General features: G+C 40.1%; 1 protein-coding gene across 5 annotated transcripts in view; it reads right to left on the reverse strand.

The window, feature by feature from the left end:
* The window catches only part of FILIP1 (filamin A interacting protein 1), a 102,063-nt gene continuing 83,526 nt past the window's right edge, over positions 1–18,537 (reverse strand). For 4 of the 5 annotated variants that reach the window (XM_077174836.1, XM_077174837.1, XM_077174840.1 and 1 more), the window contains 3 exons: positions 14,751–17,556; positions 8,459–8,682; positions 1–821 (listed from right to left, as the gene is read on the reverse strand). In XM_077174836.1, coding sequence (XP_077030951.1) covers positions 8,476–8,682; positions 14,751–17,556 — 3,013 coding nt within the window. In that variant the 3' untranslated portion in view covers positions 1–821; positions 8,459–8,475. The remainder of the gene's footprint in view (positions 822–8,458; positions 8,683–14,750; positions 17,557–18,537) is intronic. The other variant, XM_077174838.1, reaches the window with a different exon arrangement.

An 18,537-nucleotide genomic window follows, 5' to 3' on the forward strand; every position in this document is an offset into this window, starting at 1 on the left:
TTACATTTGCATAGTTGTGAAAATTTATTAGTTACAGTGTAATGAAAATCAACTTTTTTGGTACAGGCAGAAGTAAAAACATACTTTATATAGAAAAAAAAAATCACAGCTTTAAAAACTGACTTACATAGTTTAAAATGAGTAAATTTGGTTGTATTTCAAGGCATTGGACTTTAATACTTAATTTTATGCCAAACCATCACACAGTGCAAGAAATATTCTGCAACAAATTCCATACAGCAGACTTCAGAGTATTTAGTCTCACAGAATCTCATGGTGGCAAAAAAAATATACTGAATACTTTTCCATTTAAACAGAAAACATTGCTGAAGTTACATTTTTCTTTCTTCACGTACTATTACAAAAATATCAAATTGCAAATTTGACAGTGTATTCTACAAATAAATGCGTCATAAGCAAAAGGAATTGCAACTTTGGCACAGCTACTTTACAAAGTGTATTATAAAAATAAATTATATGGCAAATATCAAACAAAATCAAGCACGTGCCTTAGGCTTTGCAATTAAAAGTGAAATTCAGCTGGCGGAAAGACTGCTGCTCTCTCTCTGATTAGATACTTTTAAAATACCAGCAAGGCCATTGGTTTTTAAAGCTCTACCAAGAAAAAAAATATATATATAAAACCTAATGGAAGCACTAATACTTCCATAAGTAATCAGTAGCACAAGTGACCCTGGTGTTGATGGCAGAGAGCTTCTGCAGTGATCCATCCACAGGCATGGAGGGTAGTGCACACAGAGAGCTCTAGCGGGCGGTAACTCATCTAGAGCTGACGCGTAACTGGTGAATGATGACACTCTCTAAAAGAAAAGAGAGCAAAACATTCGGGTTTATGGAACTACAAACGCATCGCAGCTTACTTTAAAGAAGAACAATTACAGTGGAAGTGCAAGGCATTTTTCTAAAAAGTGTCACAAACATACTCTCACATCACTGCTTGATAAAACTGTCCTGGCTAATGCTAGAAAGGGAAACTAAATTAGTACCTGTTGAGGGCTCAGAGGGCCTTGGCTTCCACTTCAATGTCAAGACCATCATTTGGTTGTCCATAGGGAAAAAGGAGTAATACAGTTGAATGGATTAAAGCAGACGGACACCAAAATTCCAGTTCCACATCCAAATAGGTAGAGAAAGACTTGGAGTTGGGTGTCTAGTATATTTTCTAAGCAAACTTCATCATAAATCTGGTGGCAATTCATAAATAGGCATGAGGAAGAGGTATGGGGTCATTTCTCATTTTTTTAAATTTAAACTTGGTTTATAAACCTATGCTGTGTTTATTAAGCAACTCTTCTTGAATTTTGCTACTGACTTTATGGGGATAAATTTCAGCCACAGCTTGCAAGATTGGGTGTTGGCATTTTCTTTAAAATGCTGGGTTTAATTTGCCCTGTGTGTAGTACCAGAGGTCCCTGACCCTGATTAATCTGCTGAAGTACTAATGGCCTGGTCTTCTGTTCTTCTACCTATATATGCAGCTCTTACAGGCGACCTTTTTAACATAAGAATTTAACTGTCAATTAATGTTTTTCTCTGAAAAGGTGTATTTTATGAATTTCAAATAATGTAACTGTACCAATACTAATTAAAGCATACAGTTATACATTTTCAGAAATATTCATCCTAATTGAAATTACTTTTGTTACCTTCCTTTCTTAATAGTATGAAGATTTTTCAAAATTTAGAGGACCCAAGAAATGACACTTGATATAATTTTTGCCTTTTTTATAAATATATATATATATATTTAAAATAAATATATATATAAATTTTGCAATTTTTTTGGCTTCTGCCTTTGTGTGCTTCCTAACTAATATTTGCAAGGTGTTTCATTAAATTACATTCTAAGAAGAAAGAAAAATGAAAATATTTTCCATGCACTCTTACTGTCAGAACTTTGCCACTAGATGGCAGATCCCAGTGCTGCTTTTCATACGTGGTGAAGTAAGAACAGGGATGAGGCAACGTCCAATAAAATACGTTAAGGCAAATGAAATAATAGAATTTCCCGAATTGAAAGTATTTATTTTCCATAAAATTTATCAATAACAAAATATTTTCAACAAGAAATGTATACCAGTTCCACCATATTTGAGCAGTGAATGTGAAAGAACCACAAACTATTGCATGATTTTACCTTACTGTTCTAACCGTGCTGTTCTAACTTGAAGCTCTTGTGGAATATGATGTTAAAAGCTATATTTACAAATTATTTTCTTAATATTAAAAATATTTTTTAAAGAAAAAAATATTTTTTCAATATTCACTGTGCACATTTCTTAAGGTTTCAAAATTCTAAAAAAATGGGCAGCCGAAAAATATCACGCTCTTTGTTAAGGCTCAGTCACTGAATAAACAGCAAAACTACAGTCGGTGTCTGAATCAGACACCTTTCTCCTACAGACCCAAAGAGTAATTGTGCAGAAAAAAGTAGGAGAAAAAATAATTTTTTTAAAAAATCAAATAATTTCCACTGTATTTATCTTCCATTCATTTTTCACATATCTAGAGAACACACACTCTAAGTTTGTCTCAGTTGTTTCTACTTGAAATCCTTACATACTGATTTGTATGTATGAATATATATATATATTATGTACACACACACACGTCTAGTTACTAAAAGAGGTGTCTGAACAGTTACTAAGCTAAAATTAGAGTAGGGCCAATTTTGTCAGAGTGCTTTTGGGCCACCCTCTGTAGGAATATGATTATATTTGAAGGATATGATTAAATAAATTTTTCTAGGATTCTAGATGGGAATATTTCAAAGAGCTAAGTATTCCCTTAAACAAAACAATTTATTTTAGTGACAGAAAAAGAAAATGAAGTTAATGTAAAACAGCTAATTCTGCTTTCAGTCCTCCTGATGTAAAGCAGAACTTCTCGAGGAAACACATCAGGATACCAGTTCATATAATGAAGCACATCAAGTGACATTTTAACATATAAAGTTTAATTTCTCCTTACAATATATACAAGTATCACCAGATAATACAAAAATGAATGTACCACAGACAATGCACACCCAAGCAACGGAAGAGAATCATACATCAGTATTTCTGTTTTTAAAATCCCAAGGAGAGGTTTTTTTCATTTAGAGAACCTGAGTGTTTCATACCCAAGAGCTGATAGCTCTGCACCTGACAGTAGTTAACCCTGGTTACATTTTAAGGAAAAAAAGCCAAGGTAAGAGCAATGTGTAGGGAGTAAGATTCAAAGTGAAGTTAATATCTATAATGAGAAATATTGCATATGATTTTACCCAAGAGAGCTCAAGCAAAATAAGGAGAAAGAGGGTAACTCACACTGACACAGGGGAGAAAACCATTCCCCTAAAGGAAAGCAAGTTCAAAAGATGAGCTCACAAAAATTCCTGCCAGCAAACTGTGTTTCAAAGCAACTCAATGAAATTGGCCACTGATGTGTGATGGGAACATATAATTGGTCTGAAAACTGTCCTGACTGTTGCAGCTTATGCCAAGTACCTGAAACCCAGCGGGACAGTAGCTTACTCTATTTAAAGACCTGCTCTTCCACATCTGATCAGAATTACTGAATGTATTCATGTATTCTGCATGGCATATTTCAAGCAGTGACATATGACTTGGCATCCTGTTGGCTTGGATCAACATATTAATGTGGCTTTAGAGATTACTCCCATGGTGGTAATTACTATGTGCTGTAAGTGACTTGAGGTTTAAATACAGTAACGTGTTCTCCATGGGCATATTACAAAGAGTCACAAAGTGTTTGGTTTTTGGAAAGTCACACTAACAGGTGTCCCAAAAGGAAAAAAGGTGAGCAAAGTAAATCAAAATCTCTATTTTTCTTCTACCATTTGCCTAGGATGTTTACTATTCTGAGAGAAATCCCTCTAGGCATTACAGTTGAAGCTCTGTGCTCCTTTCTCAGTCACACTTACTCAAATGTATTGATCTACTAATGACTACATTAGCAATACCCCTGTAGCAGTAAATCTGGTGGGATGGGATCTAACTCAGGGAACACAGTAGAAAACTTGCTAGGAACTAAACTTAAAATCAGAGAGATCATCTGAAGAAGTGAGGATGCACCTTCTCAGTCCATGTGTGCTGCTCATGAATGGGCTGGCATTTTCCCTGCTCTTCCCCCTCTCTACCTTACTGCTGGTGCTAAGTCATGTATTACTACTGCTGGGCTTGAGTTATCACAACTGCTTATATGGCCATGTCATCAGCCAAAACAGGGCTTCTCTCCAGCTGACACTGAGTATGACTAAAAGTACAAAGATTACTCTGTCATCTGAGTTCCTGACAAAGCATTGTAACTATCATTATGATTCTGAGTGCATTATTTTGCTACTGAAATTGTTCCATTTAATTACAAAAAATCCAAACAAAATGACAGAAAAAAGTTAAGAGAGAGAAAACATAAGGATGAGTGAAATGGTCATTTAGGAAGGCTTAGTTTATTACACATTATAATCCAGTAATGCAAAATACATGAAAGTCCTGTAAATAAAGCCCTAATATTATCCTTTGGATTGATGTGTCAGAGATTGATTCTTTGGTGCCCAGTAAAATCTGAGGTCTGAACAAAGCTTGTCCTTGTGGCATTTATGACATCACTCTTGTGTCCATTCTTTGATGCTGTATGAAGGTGAGCTCATGCCCTACTCTTCCACACAGTGAGGCACTGCTAAGGTCTTGCTCCTCTTCTCTGCCCTCCTTTTCATTAAACTGGAAAAACTTCTTATTCTGGAGATTCCTATCGTTCTGTCAGGTTTGCATGAAATTGGTTGGTTGTTCAGTGTTATTCATTAGGGAAGGAGAGATGGAAGGATGGATGAACACAGACACTTCATCTTATAAGCCTCCTTTTCAACAGGGCCAGGCTCAAAGGCAGCCTTTGGAACAGGGACACAGATCTGGGGAGGGCTCCCTCCTAGTTCAATATCCTGAGCCCTCAACCACTCCCTTGTTTCTGCTCAGTGAATACTGAAACATTCCATGCAGAACGGCTCAGCCTTTCCAGGAGGGAATGAGAATGCCACCTTCTTCCTCCTCAGCTGTCAGTGCTACTAGTGAACCTGCCTGCAGCTGATGTGGGTTTGAGTCTCCTCAGATACTGTCTCCTACCTTTGAAAAAAGGTTTCAATCAAAAGCTTTTGAAAATAAGCAGCACTACCCCTGCGTTTGTGTGGTATTTGATCTACTAGAAGGCATTCATGATCCTACAGTCATTTTAAAACACCAACTGGTTTCCTGTGCCCTCCTTCTTTCTTTTTCTGGCCTGTGAGCCTGGCACTAAGTTATGTTAAAGCCAGCCTTTATGCTTTTTTGCCAGATTCCTTTTAATTCATATCAGTTCCCCAGTTAAATTCAAACACTTGTGCCGGCTCAAAGGACAACCACATAGTCAGTGAGTACTTTCTTGGCTGGAGGTGACAAAAACAGGACTACAGCTTTTCAGTCCAGTGTGGAGTTATATCCTGACTTTAAGTGACCATGAAATCCTGGCTTGACTTAAAAGCCTCGGAGGAAATACGAGAATACCTGCATTATGGATCTCAGTGAGGTACAGCAGCTGCAGTGCTACATTTAAGTCATAACAGAAACACTGACTAGATAAGGTCTGTGGAAGAACATCAGGAAGATCTTCAGGATGCCTCTTGGGCTTAGGCACTGTTTTTAGATTTGGTTGTTTAAATTGCCTTTTGGAGCTGACCTACTGAATGGAGTATCTTAATGTAGTCACTAAACGTAACTGTCTTCAGATTCAGAGGCAATTTCAGTGTAATACAAGGAGTTAGGCTTGAACTTTTAAGACTTCTGAACTATAGGCTTTCTTTTCTCTTTATCTTACCCTTCTTTTACCTTCAGGAAACAAGAATATCAGGTCAATTAAAACAGATGTCAAAAGTTTTGAGTATAACAAAATACCTGGCTTTAGCTAACAGTTTAACCAGCTGCCCAATTCCAACTCTTTAGACTTATGCTGCAGAGCAAAAGTCCATTTTTGTTGTGCAGCCCCTGGGGAAAAATAGCAGAATCCTAAGTCTGACCTCTCTGGAATTTCTGAAGTCTGTCTCATCAAATCCTATGGACTCTACAGGAGCAACTCCCAGGCTATGCCTGCAATTCTGGCTCTAGCTGTGCCAGTTTGTGTGCCCTAGGTTTCAGGTCCTGTGAGGCTGGCTAGTTTCTTCAGGTGAATTAGTTTCTTAGACCTCAAACAAAAACAAAATTTTCAACCACAGGCACACACAGAACATTGAATATGGCAACAGTTAACTAAGGAATTAAGCTTCTTTGACACAAGAAAGGCTTAAGGCAGCTGTATCAAGCTACATTAGCTTGGGATCATGTTTGCAATATTATTTGACTGTTTTGACCTTACAGCTTCCTTCAGTAACAGTATTTAGAGTGAATATCCAGAAAAAACACTTTTTTTTCCTTTAAATATTTGTTTAAAAGTTTGTATTACAAAAAGAACAGTGAGATCTCAGCAACAATTTATTGACATACTGAGGCTTTTAAGTGATAAGAATTCCTTGAGAGGATCTGATGTATTTCTGACATATTAACTCACATTGCTTGCTAATTCCAGTTTCCAAGTTTTATCCAAAGTACTGGGAATAGGAGTTATGAAAAAATGCTACTAATACTGATCTTATTTTTGGATGTCATAGGAACTAGAACCTTAAAATTAACAGGCATTTTAGGTGCTACACATGTAAAAAGCCAAAACCTACTTTTTTTTTTTAATGTGGCAAAGAAAAAATGCCCTTCATGTGAATAATAAAATGCCAGCTTTACAATGGGATAATTGTCATATCTGGATGTGAAATTGGAAAGCAGTGCAAAGCAGATGGAAAACTAAACATTGCTTGGATTGAATATAATTTTGTTGACCTTTGGTGACAGAGTTCTTCCATCAAATATCTTCTCCCAGACTAAACTTCATATTTCAGTGCATTTTCCTTTCTGTGAATTTTATTTATAATTTATTGGTGGTCTTCCCACCTTGCTTTCTGTTTTAACCACTGGGCCCTTTACAGCTCTCTGAGGTGAGTGAAGCATTATACAACTTTAAATCCATCATTTATTGGTCTGCTCAGCTTCATTTCTTTTGGTTGTGACTTTCTTCTATGAAAACTGATTGCTTAATGGAAATGTGCTTTAATAACTCTACTGTTATTAAATAAACAATCATAACAATCATTAGCATCCACACTATTTCCATGCTGGAAAAATTCCTTAAAACATGCTTGAAAAATGCAAACATACAAATGAGGAAATCACAAAGAGGGAAGGAAAAATGATGAATCACCATGGTATTGTAAGGTAGTCTTCATTTTATGACAAAATATTTTAAACAACTGAAAACTGAGGGTAATTTCCTTACCAAACCCTCTCTCTTTCATTGTGTGTACCTGAGCTATGCCTTCAGATAGCAATTCCTGCCACCAGCAGGCTGTGCTGCCTTACCCTATAAGACATAAGGATGCTTGGCAAGTAAGGTTTAAATGTAAGACCCAAGACCCAACCAGGAAAACTGAAAACCTAGTCAGGTCAATGGAATGAGGTGCTTCATAGCCATTAGTGGTCTTTGGAGCAGGCATAAATTAATTGTATTGATTTTTGCCAGATAGTGTTTCTCAAGCTTTTGCTGAAGACTAAACACCTTCTGGCTCACAAGCCTTCATCTGAGCCCTGAGCTAGCAGTATTCCAGTGTGTGTAAGGTCAAGGACCTGCTTCTAAGTGTTGTTTACAAGTGTTGACTCTCTCTGGAAGAATTAAATTGCTGGCAAACGTTGTGCAACATCCCTCTGCCCCTGAATTTAGTAACTATCTTGAGAAAGCAGCTCACCACTGAGAAATGGTGCTTTTCATGGGAGGCTCCTAAGGAGGAGGCCACATGGTCACATGGTGCCCATCCTTCCTCTCCTCCCCTCCCACACACGAGGTACTGGCTTTCATTAAAACAGGACCTCAATGCACATGGCAAGTCTTCTGGCATTGCTTCCCTAGGCCATGTGGCATTTCAATAATGTGATCAAGGCAGGAAGGAAAGTAGAGCATGCAGCTGCAAAGGTGGAAAGTGATCCATTAAGGTGGAAAACAATCTAGTAAAAGTGACCACACCTCCTTTGACCTACTAAAAAGTGACCAAGTCTATCATTAAGAATTCCTGATACAGATTAATAACTTATTTCAGTTACCCATTCTCACTTCCTAGACTGGAAACCTTAATTGCCTTTTTGACAGCTTTTTTTTTTTTTAACTTGAGTAAGAAAACAAAAGGATTTTGTTATTTAAGTAGTCAGTGCACACACTTATTAGTTTGTTGTTAAGTGATAGCTGCAGGACTTTGTTAGTACAGGCAAACGTGAACAGCTACACAGACAGGGGAGCTGACTTCCATGGCAGCAGTAAAACCTGCAGAACGTACCCCCTGAGCCACCGCCATCAGCCCTGGCCCCCGCCCAGGGAGGCAGAGCTGCTGGCTGAAGATTTCTTCAGTTCTATTTTCATAGACTGAGTCTCAGCACGAGGCTCGAATTTTGTCACATTTCCTGCTCCTGGGGCTGCCACTACTGGCTTTCCTGCTTTCATACCTTTTGACACAGGAATGCGGGTGGGTGTAGGTCTCGGGGATGACCCATCCTGTCCTGTCTGCAAAACAAAGAGACAGAGAAAAATACAGTGAATCAAGGACTTTTTCTCATACATGCTCATCTTATACTTTGCTTTGGTTCTTCATTTACCTCTCAAACAACAATAGCCCAAATCATAGCTATTAGCAAAGTAATATTCACACTTGGAATCTGGCCGTGGTACATACTGCTAGAGTAGGGCCAAAGGTACAGCTGCGATCAAATGAGTTTCCCAGAGGTGAGGTGCAGTGTTTTGAATCAAGGTGTCACAAGGATGGGAATTTGTGCAAATCTCCCCATTCTACAGCATGACACAGTTCAGGATGACCTTAGAGGCTACTACAACATTGGCTTGGCTCTCAGGACAGGTAAAATATTAGCATCTTGTATAGACACTAGCACAGGTCTTCAGAACAGCATAGTCAGGTGAGGCTGATGAACCCAGGGTAACTGCCAGATTTTAGGAGCTGGGGCATGATCACTCAGTATTGTAAATAAAATTGAATTTTATTTCCCAAAGTATGCTGAGCTCATGGCTGGGGCCACTTATTTCTGCACCGGGAAGAGCAGGGGGTTGGGAGAGAAAGAGACAGAGAGAAGACCTGTATTTCCTTTTCCTGTGGCTGTGGCAGGAGGGATGTGGGAAAGGGCTCTCCCAGTCCAAGCACAAATCACAACTTGAGAAACTCTGGTAAGGGTGAAGCTGCTAACCCAGATTTCCAAGGATACCTCAAGGCAGTATGGACATGGTCATTTTACTATCTCTGCCAGTCTTCTGCCCTGGACAACAGCCTAGCAAGCACACTAATCCTCAAGTTTGAGTAATTCAGAATTAAAAAAAAAAAAAAAAAAAAAAATGAACAGCCTAAGTGGTTGGCTTGGGGCTGGCAGACCCAACACAACTCCTGTGTCCGTCTGGAGCCCCATCTGGAGACCAGGCCAAAGCTATCCCATAGCTCTGGCTGGATAATGATGTGCATACTCTTCAAGGTCAAATCTGGAGCTACCTCATATGAACCATGACTTAAAGAAAATACTTATAAACATGACAGTTCTGGAAGGAAAATGGGCTTTATCTCCTGCAGTGTGCAATACAGACACAAATGATAATGGTGACAGCTTCAGTGTCTTGGCTAAATTTCATATGTGATTGACATTGCTGTTCAGATTATGGATAAAGACTTTGATCTCACAAAAGAGAACAATTCTCCTAAAATCCTGTAATCCTAGCTAGACCCACCTGCTAAATGACTATACTCTGCAATTTATGACATATAAGCAAAGTAAAACTTAACTGCTGAAATAGACTGGATTGGGGGCCCGTGTCAGCTGCAACATGCATTTTTACATTTACTTAAAAATGCTCTACAAATGTTTTTCAGCCAGTGGCATCAGAGCTTTCTGCCTGCATCCTGAGCATGCAAAGGAAACCCATTCCTTAATCTTCTAAGAACAGTTCAAAACCCCATGTGTACACTCAAAAAAAAATCACAATTGGAAAACTTGAATGCTGTCTGCCTGACAGGAAGGAAGCCATTTTCAATAACTAAAAGCAACATTTACAATAGCAGTCTAAAGGCTAATATGGAACTCACATGTAGATGTCAAAACAAGTTAGGCCCATACAATTCTGTAGGGCAAAACATGCAAATGCATTCCATCAGCCTTGGAAAATATGTCAACATCCCAGGGAACCCAAATGACAAACATCTTGTACTCCCTGAAAGAGTCCTACAGTGAGTAAACATGAGGCAATCAAATGGAGTAGCTGGAATCTCAGGCATTTCTTCAGCTTTATTCACATGTAAATTATTAACTAAGGATTTGGGCGCTTTCAAGTTACTCATTTCAAGCCTAAATCATTCAAAAGCACTTTGAAAAGAACTCTAACTTGCTTTAAATTTCTTCGTTGCCTTCATTCCAGCATACTAACGTGTTGATTGCATGGAAGCTAATGCCTGCTTCCCAGGCAGCTGCAAAAGCATTTTGTGTTTGCCAAGTGAGATGGCACAAAGGTGCCTCCCCAGCCGGCTGTGCCCTTGGGCGCGGGAAGGGGCAGCGAGCAGAGACACATCCAGCCCGCGTCTGTAGCATCTGCGGCAGAGAACCCACACGACTGCCTGTCTCTCCATCATTTCTTCCGAGAACTCAAAGCCATTTCTTCCAGCTGTTTGTCTGTAGGCTGCTGTCTTCTGGTTGGCCCAGGGCTGTGGCTCCAACCAGAAATTAACCCTTACACAGCTGGAATGGAGTGCCCGAGATGCGGCCCCGTGGGACACTGGGTGATGCAAGCTGGATCTGAGCTGGCAAGGCAAGACATGGTGCTGGAACAGGACCCAGTGAGGCCACACAAGACATTACTGAGACTGAGATGAACACATGCAGCTGCTATGGTGCAGTCATGATCAGCTCTCGCTGCAGACACAGATGTATTAACCTGTGAAGCTGCAGTAAGTTTGGGCAGTCCCATTAAAGGAAAAAAGCAAACTGAACATACAGAACACGTAGCACATTTGAGTAGTTTGTAACAGATCCTGTTTGGTGCATTTTATTGATACATGAAGAGAATGCTTTCATGTACACACTGGCTTCTGGAATATTTTAACTGAAAAAGTGCTTTTCCATCATTTGTTCTCAACCTGATCAGGCCCCAGCTTGCCCTGGACAGAAATGGTTCAGTTCAGTGACCAACAGACACCTTGTGCAATTTGAAATGCCCTGGGCTACTCAAGCAATGTGCACAGAGCTGGTAGACAACACAGATGACCCAAAGAGACCTAGAACTTCTGAATAAGCAGCTGGAAGGTAGGTAGACTACTTGACAGCACCGAAAATGGCACTAAAATAAAGTATGTTTAGGTAACTTTGTCCTGAAAGGGTGGCACTTGAGAATCTAGGCAATATAGTCAGCAGAGCCAGTGGGCAATTCAGCTCACACAGAAGCCAGCCCTGTCTCAGCTGGATCACCCCCCAGTCACCACAGGCCAGCACACAGGGGTCAGTGCTGCCATGGGGAGCACACAGACTACAGACTGACTCAGCTGCCCACACTGAGGCATCTTGTGCCATCTGAGGCGTCCCATCAGCTGCCACTGCAGAAAGGGACGGGTCAGTCAAAACCCTCCCAGCCTCACACAGGCACACAGCTGCCAGCACTTCTCAGCTGCCACAGGCACACAGCCAGCACCACCACACCTCTGCACAGGCAGGCAAGCTGCTCCCTGCCCCTCCAGCAGCTCTAGCAACAGCTTAGAGCACACATGGGACACCTACACAGAGCTACATTTAGGTGCTGGTCTCAAACTAAATGCTGTCCAATTGCAAGTGGCCTTCCAGCTGCACAAACACTTGTCCCCTTCACTCTGGCACCCAGCAGCTTCTCAGCTGGGCCCTCCTGCCCTGGTCACAGGATGCCCTGCATGGTTGGTGCTGTGCCACCGTGCTGGCTCTGCTGCAGCCGGGATTCCCTCTGCTCCCTGCGGATTTGCATGGCACTGGAGTCACTGTGTACCCTGGCACCATAAACAGATGGCACTCAATGCCAGGCTTGTAGGAGGTGGGGAGCACAGGGATTAAGTGATTATAGGACTGACACCCATCATGGTAGCCAAAGAAGATCCACATTCACCAGCAATCCTATAACCAAACGAAAGCCTAAATCAAACAGGATGTAGGCACCGCTGTTTTGGGGATTTTCGCAAAGAATACTTGGGTTTATTCTGTGGAATTTTTTCTGCAAACTATATGAACTGTCCTGGGAACAGAAATTTGGGCCTATGTGCTAAGGGAAAACTAACAAGCAGGCTCATTTTGGTTTCTATATCCTCTGGTCTCTGTGGTCCATTTGCAATAAAAAAAATCATATCCTAGGTCTGCTGTGATAGTCCAAGTATTTTCCTGAGAGTGAGTTTGACTCTAATCAAGCTAAGGAGGACTAAACTCCATTTTTTCTGTTTCTATGGCAACCATCCAAATACATAGGCTGCCATAAAAAAGGCATTAATACATTGTACAAAGCATGTTGTGTGAGGAGAGTTAAGAGAAAAATTAAAACCAGTGAAAGCAGCTGTGTATCAGTTTGTCTTGTACGATTTTATTAACTTAAACCTTCAAAACTGTATCTGTTGGTTTCGTCTAGGGTTACTGAGTAAATGATCACAGCTTGGGTTTTCTGACTAGGAGCAGTGAAGTGTGTTTGTAAAGTTGTCATTTGCAAAACAGATGGTGAATACACTTTTTTTCCTTTCCAAGAGGCTGGGGAGGAAAAGACACATTTGAGCTTGTTCGAAGTTGCCTGCTCAGCTGACTAGGGACATTAAAAAACAAAGGGAAGCATAAGATAAAGTAAATCTTATGGCTGAACTATTTTCCTTACATTCCAAATCTGGGAGGATAAAGTGAAGAAAGAAGCCAGTTTTTAGCCAGGGAAAAAAAAAAAAAACCAAAACAAAAAAGTTCTGTCTGCCATGGTTCACTGCATCATCACAGTAGAGACAGACATCTAGTTAAAAGAAAAAGTTTAAAAAAAAGTTTTCCAGGCTTCTGAGAGACAAAGGAGTTTGTAAATTAATTCAAGACTTTAAAAAATGAACAGTTGCCTCTAATATGTAAGGAAACACTGTATAATAAAGTATCTATAATACTTTATATAGGTGAGAAGAGAGAGCGAGCACATGTGCAATCTCAAACAGATCTGTGTGATGAATGCAAGTTTTCTTAATTCAGAAGCCTTAAATGGGAATGGCAGCTTCTCTCCAGAAGTGTGAAAGTGTATCTTAAACACATTTTGACATTTCAGCTCGGGAAGAGACGGCTTACGAGGCGTGTTGTGGGGCTCTGCTGACTCCCGAGCAGCACAGACAAATGAGTAGGGGATAACTATTCAGTATTTGTCAAGATACAAGAAAAAGGCTGTAACCAATGAAGGTATTGCATGAAAGGTATCAAACAAAAGAGCTTTTCCCAAAGCCCACAGATGAATTCACTGCCCCCTGATGTTGTGGAAACAACAGTGTAAATGAGTTCAAAAAGCAATTAAAAGAATAAATAGAAAAAACCTCTGCCATGGTCTATTAAAGACAAAGATGTGGCTACAGGCTCTGGTTCAGAAAGAAATACCCACCTATTGCCAAAAACTGGGAACAGACACTGAGGGAAACATTACTGTGTGTTTACCCACTCAAAATAATCTTCCCCTAAGCATCTGTTGCAGACTCTGTCTAGCTAAGTAAGTTTTTGGACTAATACAGTACTGCTAGTTTTCTGTTTTGGTTAAATTCTTTCCCGGGGTATTTCCAACTCAAGCAATAAAAACTTATGTCCAGTAATAAACTGGGGGAGGACTATCAATAAATACTGCCCACTATGGTTAAAGACAGGTGAGAAGTCTTTCACTATGAAAAAGAAGCTGGGGTACCACCACAGAAGCCCAAAGAGAAAGCAAAAACAATATGCTACAGGAAGCTCTATTGTAATACAGCACTTACAGAAGTTCAGAGGAACAGAAAGAGCTCTACTATTCACTGGCTAAAGAAGCTTGGAGCTGTAAGCAATGATAACATGTCTGCTTAATTATTCCTTTGGAGCTCAGTAATATAGCAGATATTAACTGAATTATATGGGGATCATGGGATTATATCAAAGAAATGCCAGCCTGCATAATTAGAGTCTAAAGACTTGCCAGCTGAGCCAAAAAACATGAGGTGTATTTTCAAAATTTGGATATTGCACTCATCAAAAATAAAAATACAGTTTCCTGCTCTGTCATGCCCATTATTCTTTGTCCCTCTGGCTCTCACCTGTAATTTTTCTGGGTTGCCATTATGAAAATAACTTTGAAAGGACTTTCTCTGGAAGTTAACTGCTTTGGGAGATAATACCAAAAGCGTACCGCATCCAACACTGGTACAAAAATACATGAATTGGGCAAATTCTGATTTTATAATTAATCTTGAGCCTGGAAGAAATGTAAGGAAGACAAGAGTTTCTCCTCACCCCTCCCATTTTCCCTGCTGGTGTCTCAAACCCGAGCTATGGTTTGTCCTTCTCCCTGCCATGAAGACCACACCATGAGACCACACTGCTTACCACTGATTGTGTTCCTCGTGTGGAAGATGTTGTAACAGGTGTGATGGTGATAGTGCTTGTCACCTTGCTGGCTGCAGGTCGTGGGGACAGGTTGTTCCGAGGCGATCGAAGGACAGTACCAGTCACCACCTCTTTCTCTGCCGCGATGTTCACCGGCCGGACTGTTATCACAGGGCTTGCGCCGTCAGGCACGGCACTGGGAGAACGTTTAAACTGGGAGCCCAAGTGGATGTGGATTTTGTTGTCCTCTGTTGTGATAATGTTGGCATTGGTGTTGTACTTGCGGATTGGAGTCGGGACGGTTTGCTTTTCTGGCGTGACCTTGAAGACAGCCCTGCCCATGGTCATGTCTTGTGACTGTGGAGAGACAGAGATTTCTGCCGGCGCCGCAGATGTCGACACTGTCATGATCTGAATCGGCGATGCAGGTCTGTCAGCGAAGGGTGCTCTCCCTCCCTCTGGGGACTTTTCCCTGGAGAATGTAGTTATAGTGACTGGAGACATGGAACGATCTGGGCCCATGGGACTTTCACTGCTTTTTCCTTTTGGTGGCATAACATTTGGAGAGGGAATGATGGTTATTCGTGGCTTCTGATTTCCCAAAGTAGGAATGACAGTGGTACTTGAAAAAAATTCCTCTGCGGATGGACTGGTTATCTCCAAAGTTGCTGTACTGTTCTCATGGTCTGGTGTCACCCGAATATGAAGAGGTTGACCCTGCTTTGGTGAAAGGACAACCTCCCCAGGATGTGCTGGACTACTGTGGCTTCGGGTGCCTTTATCAGGAGTTGTCTGCGCCCCAGTTTCCCTCTTTTTCATCCATGGTATCCAGGATTTCCTCATAGCAAGCTCATTTGCTGCCGGAGGATATCTCTCAAGCACTGAGGAACGCTCCATGGGTTTTTTCAGACCTACCTGCCGCAGATTGCTCATGATATGATTCTCCTCCTGGAAGGATTTCCTTATAAAGACTGCTGGAGTTTCTTCTTCTGCTGCTTCATTGCTTAGAGCATCTGTCTGCACGCCAGTGGATGTCAGGGGAACATCAACCATTCTTCTCCCGTTCATGCTGGGCCTCAGAGCGCGGCTGTAACGCTTAGAGAGCTCCAGCTCTCTTGTCAGGTTCAAAACTTCCTGCCCCATGCTCTTGTTTTTGTTCTCCTCTTCCATAAACCTTTGCTGAAGAACTGAATAATCAACTTGGAGCTGAGAAAGTTGGTCTTCTTTGTTCATGAGCTCATGGATTTTTTCCTTAAGTGCTTGAACTTCTGCTGTCAAATCTCTGCTTTTGGCCTCTTCCAGACGAAACCTGTGCCTCAGCTCTGCCTCCTGGCTCACGACTTCACCTTTTTCTATTGCTTTCGTTTTGGCAATCTGGAGTTTCATCTCCTCCAACTGTTGAGAAAGAAAATTAGCTTTATCCTGCTCAGTCCTAAATTTCTGCTCTAGCTGATCATACTCATCTTCAGTCTTCATCAAATCTCCTTCAACCACTTCCAGTTGTTTGAGACGTTTTTTCAATCTTTCGATTTCAATGGTAAGTTCCTTAATCTTGTTGTCCTCATGACAAACATGCTCAGCTCCTTTCCTAGTTCGACCTCTTGTAATTTCTCTTTCTACTTCCTCCATACCATCAATTCTTTTCTTTAACAGGTCAACTCTACAGCTTAATTCAGATGATTTTTCTTCTTCACTTCTCAGTTTGCCAATTAACTCATCCCTTTCCTTTGTCAAACTAGATACTTTTTCCTCCATTTCAGATTTCAGTTTCAAAAATTTCTTACTTTCTTCTATCAATTTCTCTGTTACATCCATAACTTTCCCTTGTTCAACTTTAAAATTCTTGTTTAGGCCCTCAACCTTTTTTTCCTCCTGTTTTATTTTTTCCATCATGTTTTTTCGCTCATCAACCAACATTACAGTAAACGACTTCAGCTTTGTAAGGTCGTCTTTTAAGCTTATTTCAGCCTTTTCCAACTTGCTTTCAGATGTCTCAAGGTCCTTCACTCGAGTCTTCACCACTTCCAACTCATTTATCAAATCTTTAGTCAAATTTTTTTCTCTCTCCAAGTTTAAGTGTAGCTGAGTGCATTCTGACTTACTTTTACTGAAAGCCTCTTCCAGCTTCTCTAATTCTGACATTCTTTTCTGCAGTTTTTCCACTTCAAGTTTCAACTCTTTGCTATGATGCTCTTCCTCCTGCAGTTTATTTTTCAGCTCTTTGCACTGGGATTCAGTTTTTGTGATCTCTTCATCCTTCCCCTCCATTTCAAGCACACGCTTACGGAGGTTTTCCACTTCTGCCATTAAGCTAGAGTTCCCACATTCCCCTTTCGCTATTTTATCTCTTAATTCTTGAAGCTCCTCCTCAGTTTTTTGAAGATTTTTGTTAGTTTCTTCTAGCTCCTCTATTCTGCGAGTCAACCCCACTAGCTTGAGCCTTAGTTGTCTATTATGTGACTCTTGATTAGCCAGTTTAGCAGTCATCTCCTCATGTTCTTGACAAAACGATGATGTTTTGTGTTCAAGTTCTGCCTCTAATTTCATCAGTTTTTGTCCATCTTCTTTTGTTTTTGCAGTAATAATTTTAAGCTTTTCTTCTTCTTCCTTTAGTTTTTGAGTTAAGTCCTGTATTTTCTGGCTTTGTTGACCAAGTTGTTCAATATGCATTTGTCTTTCATCCACCAGCATGAGTGCAAATGATTTGAGCTTGACTAGTTCTTCTCTTAGTTTATTGATTCTCTTTGTATGCTCCTTCTCCTTCCGGGCTTGATAGATCTTCTCCTGCTCAAGAAGTTTCTTCAATCTGAAACAAGTCAAAAGAGGTGTGTTAGACTAAAATGTATATATATATATTTTTTTTTTTTTAAATCACATTTTAGCTTTTTTTACTAATTCATTAATAATTAGGTAATTTATTAGTTCTATTTCATTTTCAAGAAATAACTACCTACTACAGTTGTATTCCCAAACCAAGTACTTTGAATTACAGAAGTTGAATGAAAAATACATAAAATCATCTAGAAATCTGAAACACAGTAAGATTTTATACATGTACAGATAACAAATACATCAGGTTTTAATTTCCTTACATTTATTTCTCTCTTAGGATGATGTTATAATATCCCAACAGGACAAGTATTATCTACTCACTAATCCATTTATATGAAATTACAAGGTGAATTCCTCTTTATGTCTTGCATACAGAAAAAATGTGTAAAATAAAGTAAAAGATTAAACTAATTGTTATATGCAGCCACACATAAACAGACTAATCCTGGTTACAAACAAACCAGCAGGACAGAAGATCAGGCATATGAAATTAGCAGGAAGATAAATTTTCCAGCTCAGTCACTATTATGCTAAAAGGTTTCTTCTTCTACATTTCATTTAGTAGATGTTGTGAACCACAAGGACCAGACTAGTCAAACCTTGGCTATAGCTGACCTCATCTGGAAAATGCTCTTCTCTGTATGGCCTCTAAATCTGCGTTTTCAGACAATATAAAAACTTGCCATATATCCAAATTAGGTGTCTCCTCAGAAAGATAATAAAGGCATACATTACCCAGTGGTAGCCATGCAACATGGAGTAAGATAACTATTTTATACCTGTGATTTATCTTCAGGATCTGTTGACACTAACATAGGAAGTTCCTGCACATGTTCTAAGCACAGATTTATGAGGCTGGTGATCCTCAATTGAAAGAGGTACAGATAACACAGGGATGCATCCCAACCAATCTAAGAGCCTTATTGTAAAAGCAGCAGTCTGACTGAGAAAGACA

This window comes from Agelaius phoeniceus, chromosome 3, assembly GCF_051311805.1.
Source record: "Agelaius phoeniceus isolate bAgePho1 chromosome 3, bAgePho1.hap1, whole genome shotgun sequence".
In the NCBI taxonomy this organism is placed as follows: domain Eukaryota; kingdom Metazoa; phylum Chordata; class Aves; order Passeriformes; family Icteridae; genus Agelaius; species Agelaius phoeniceus.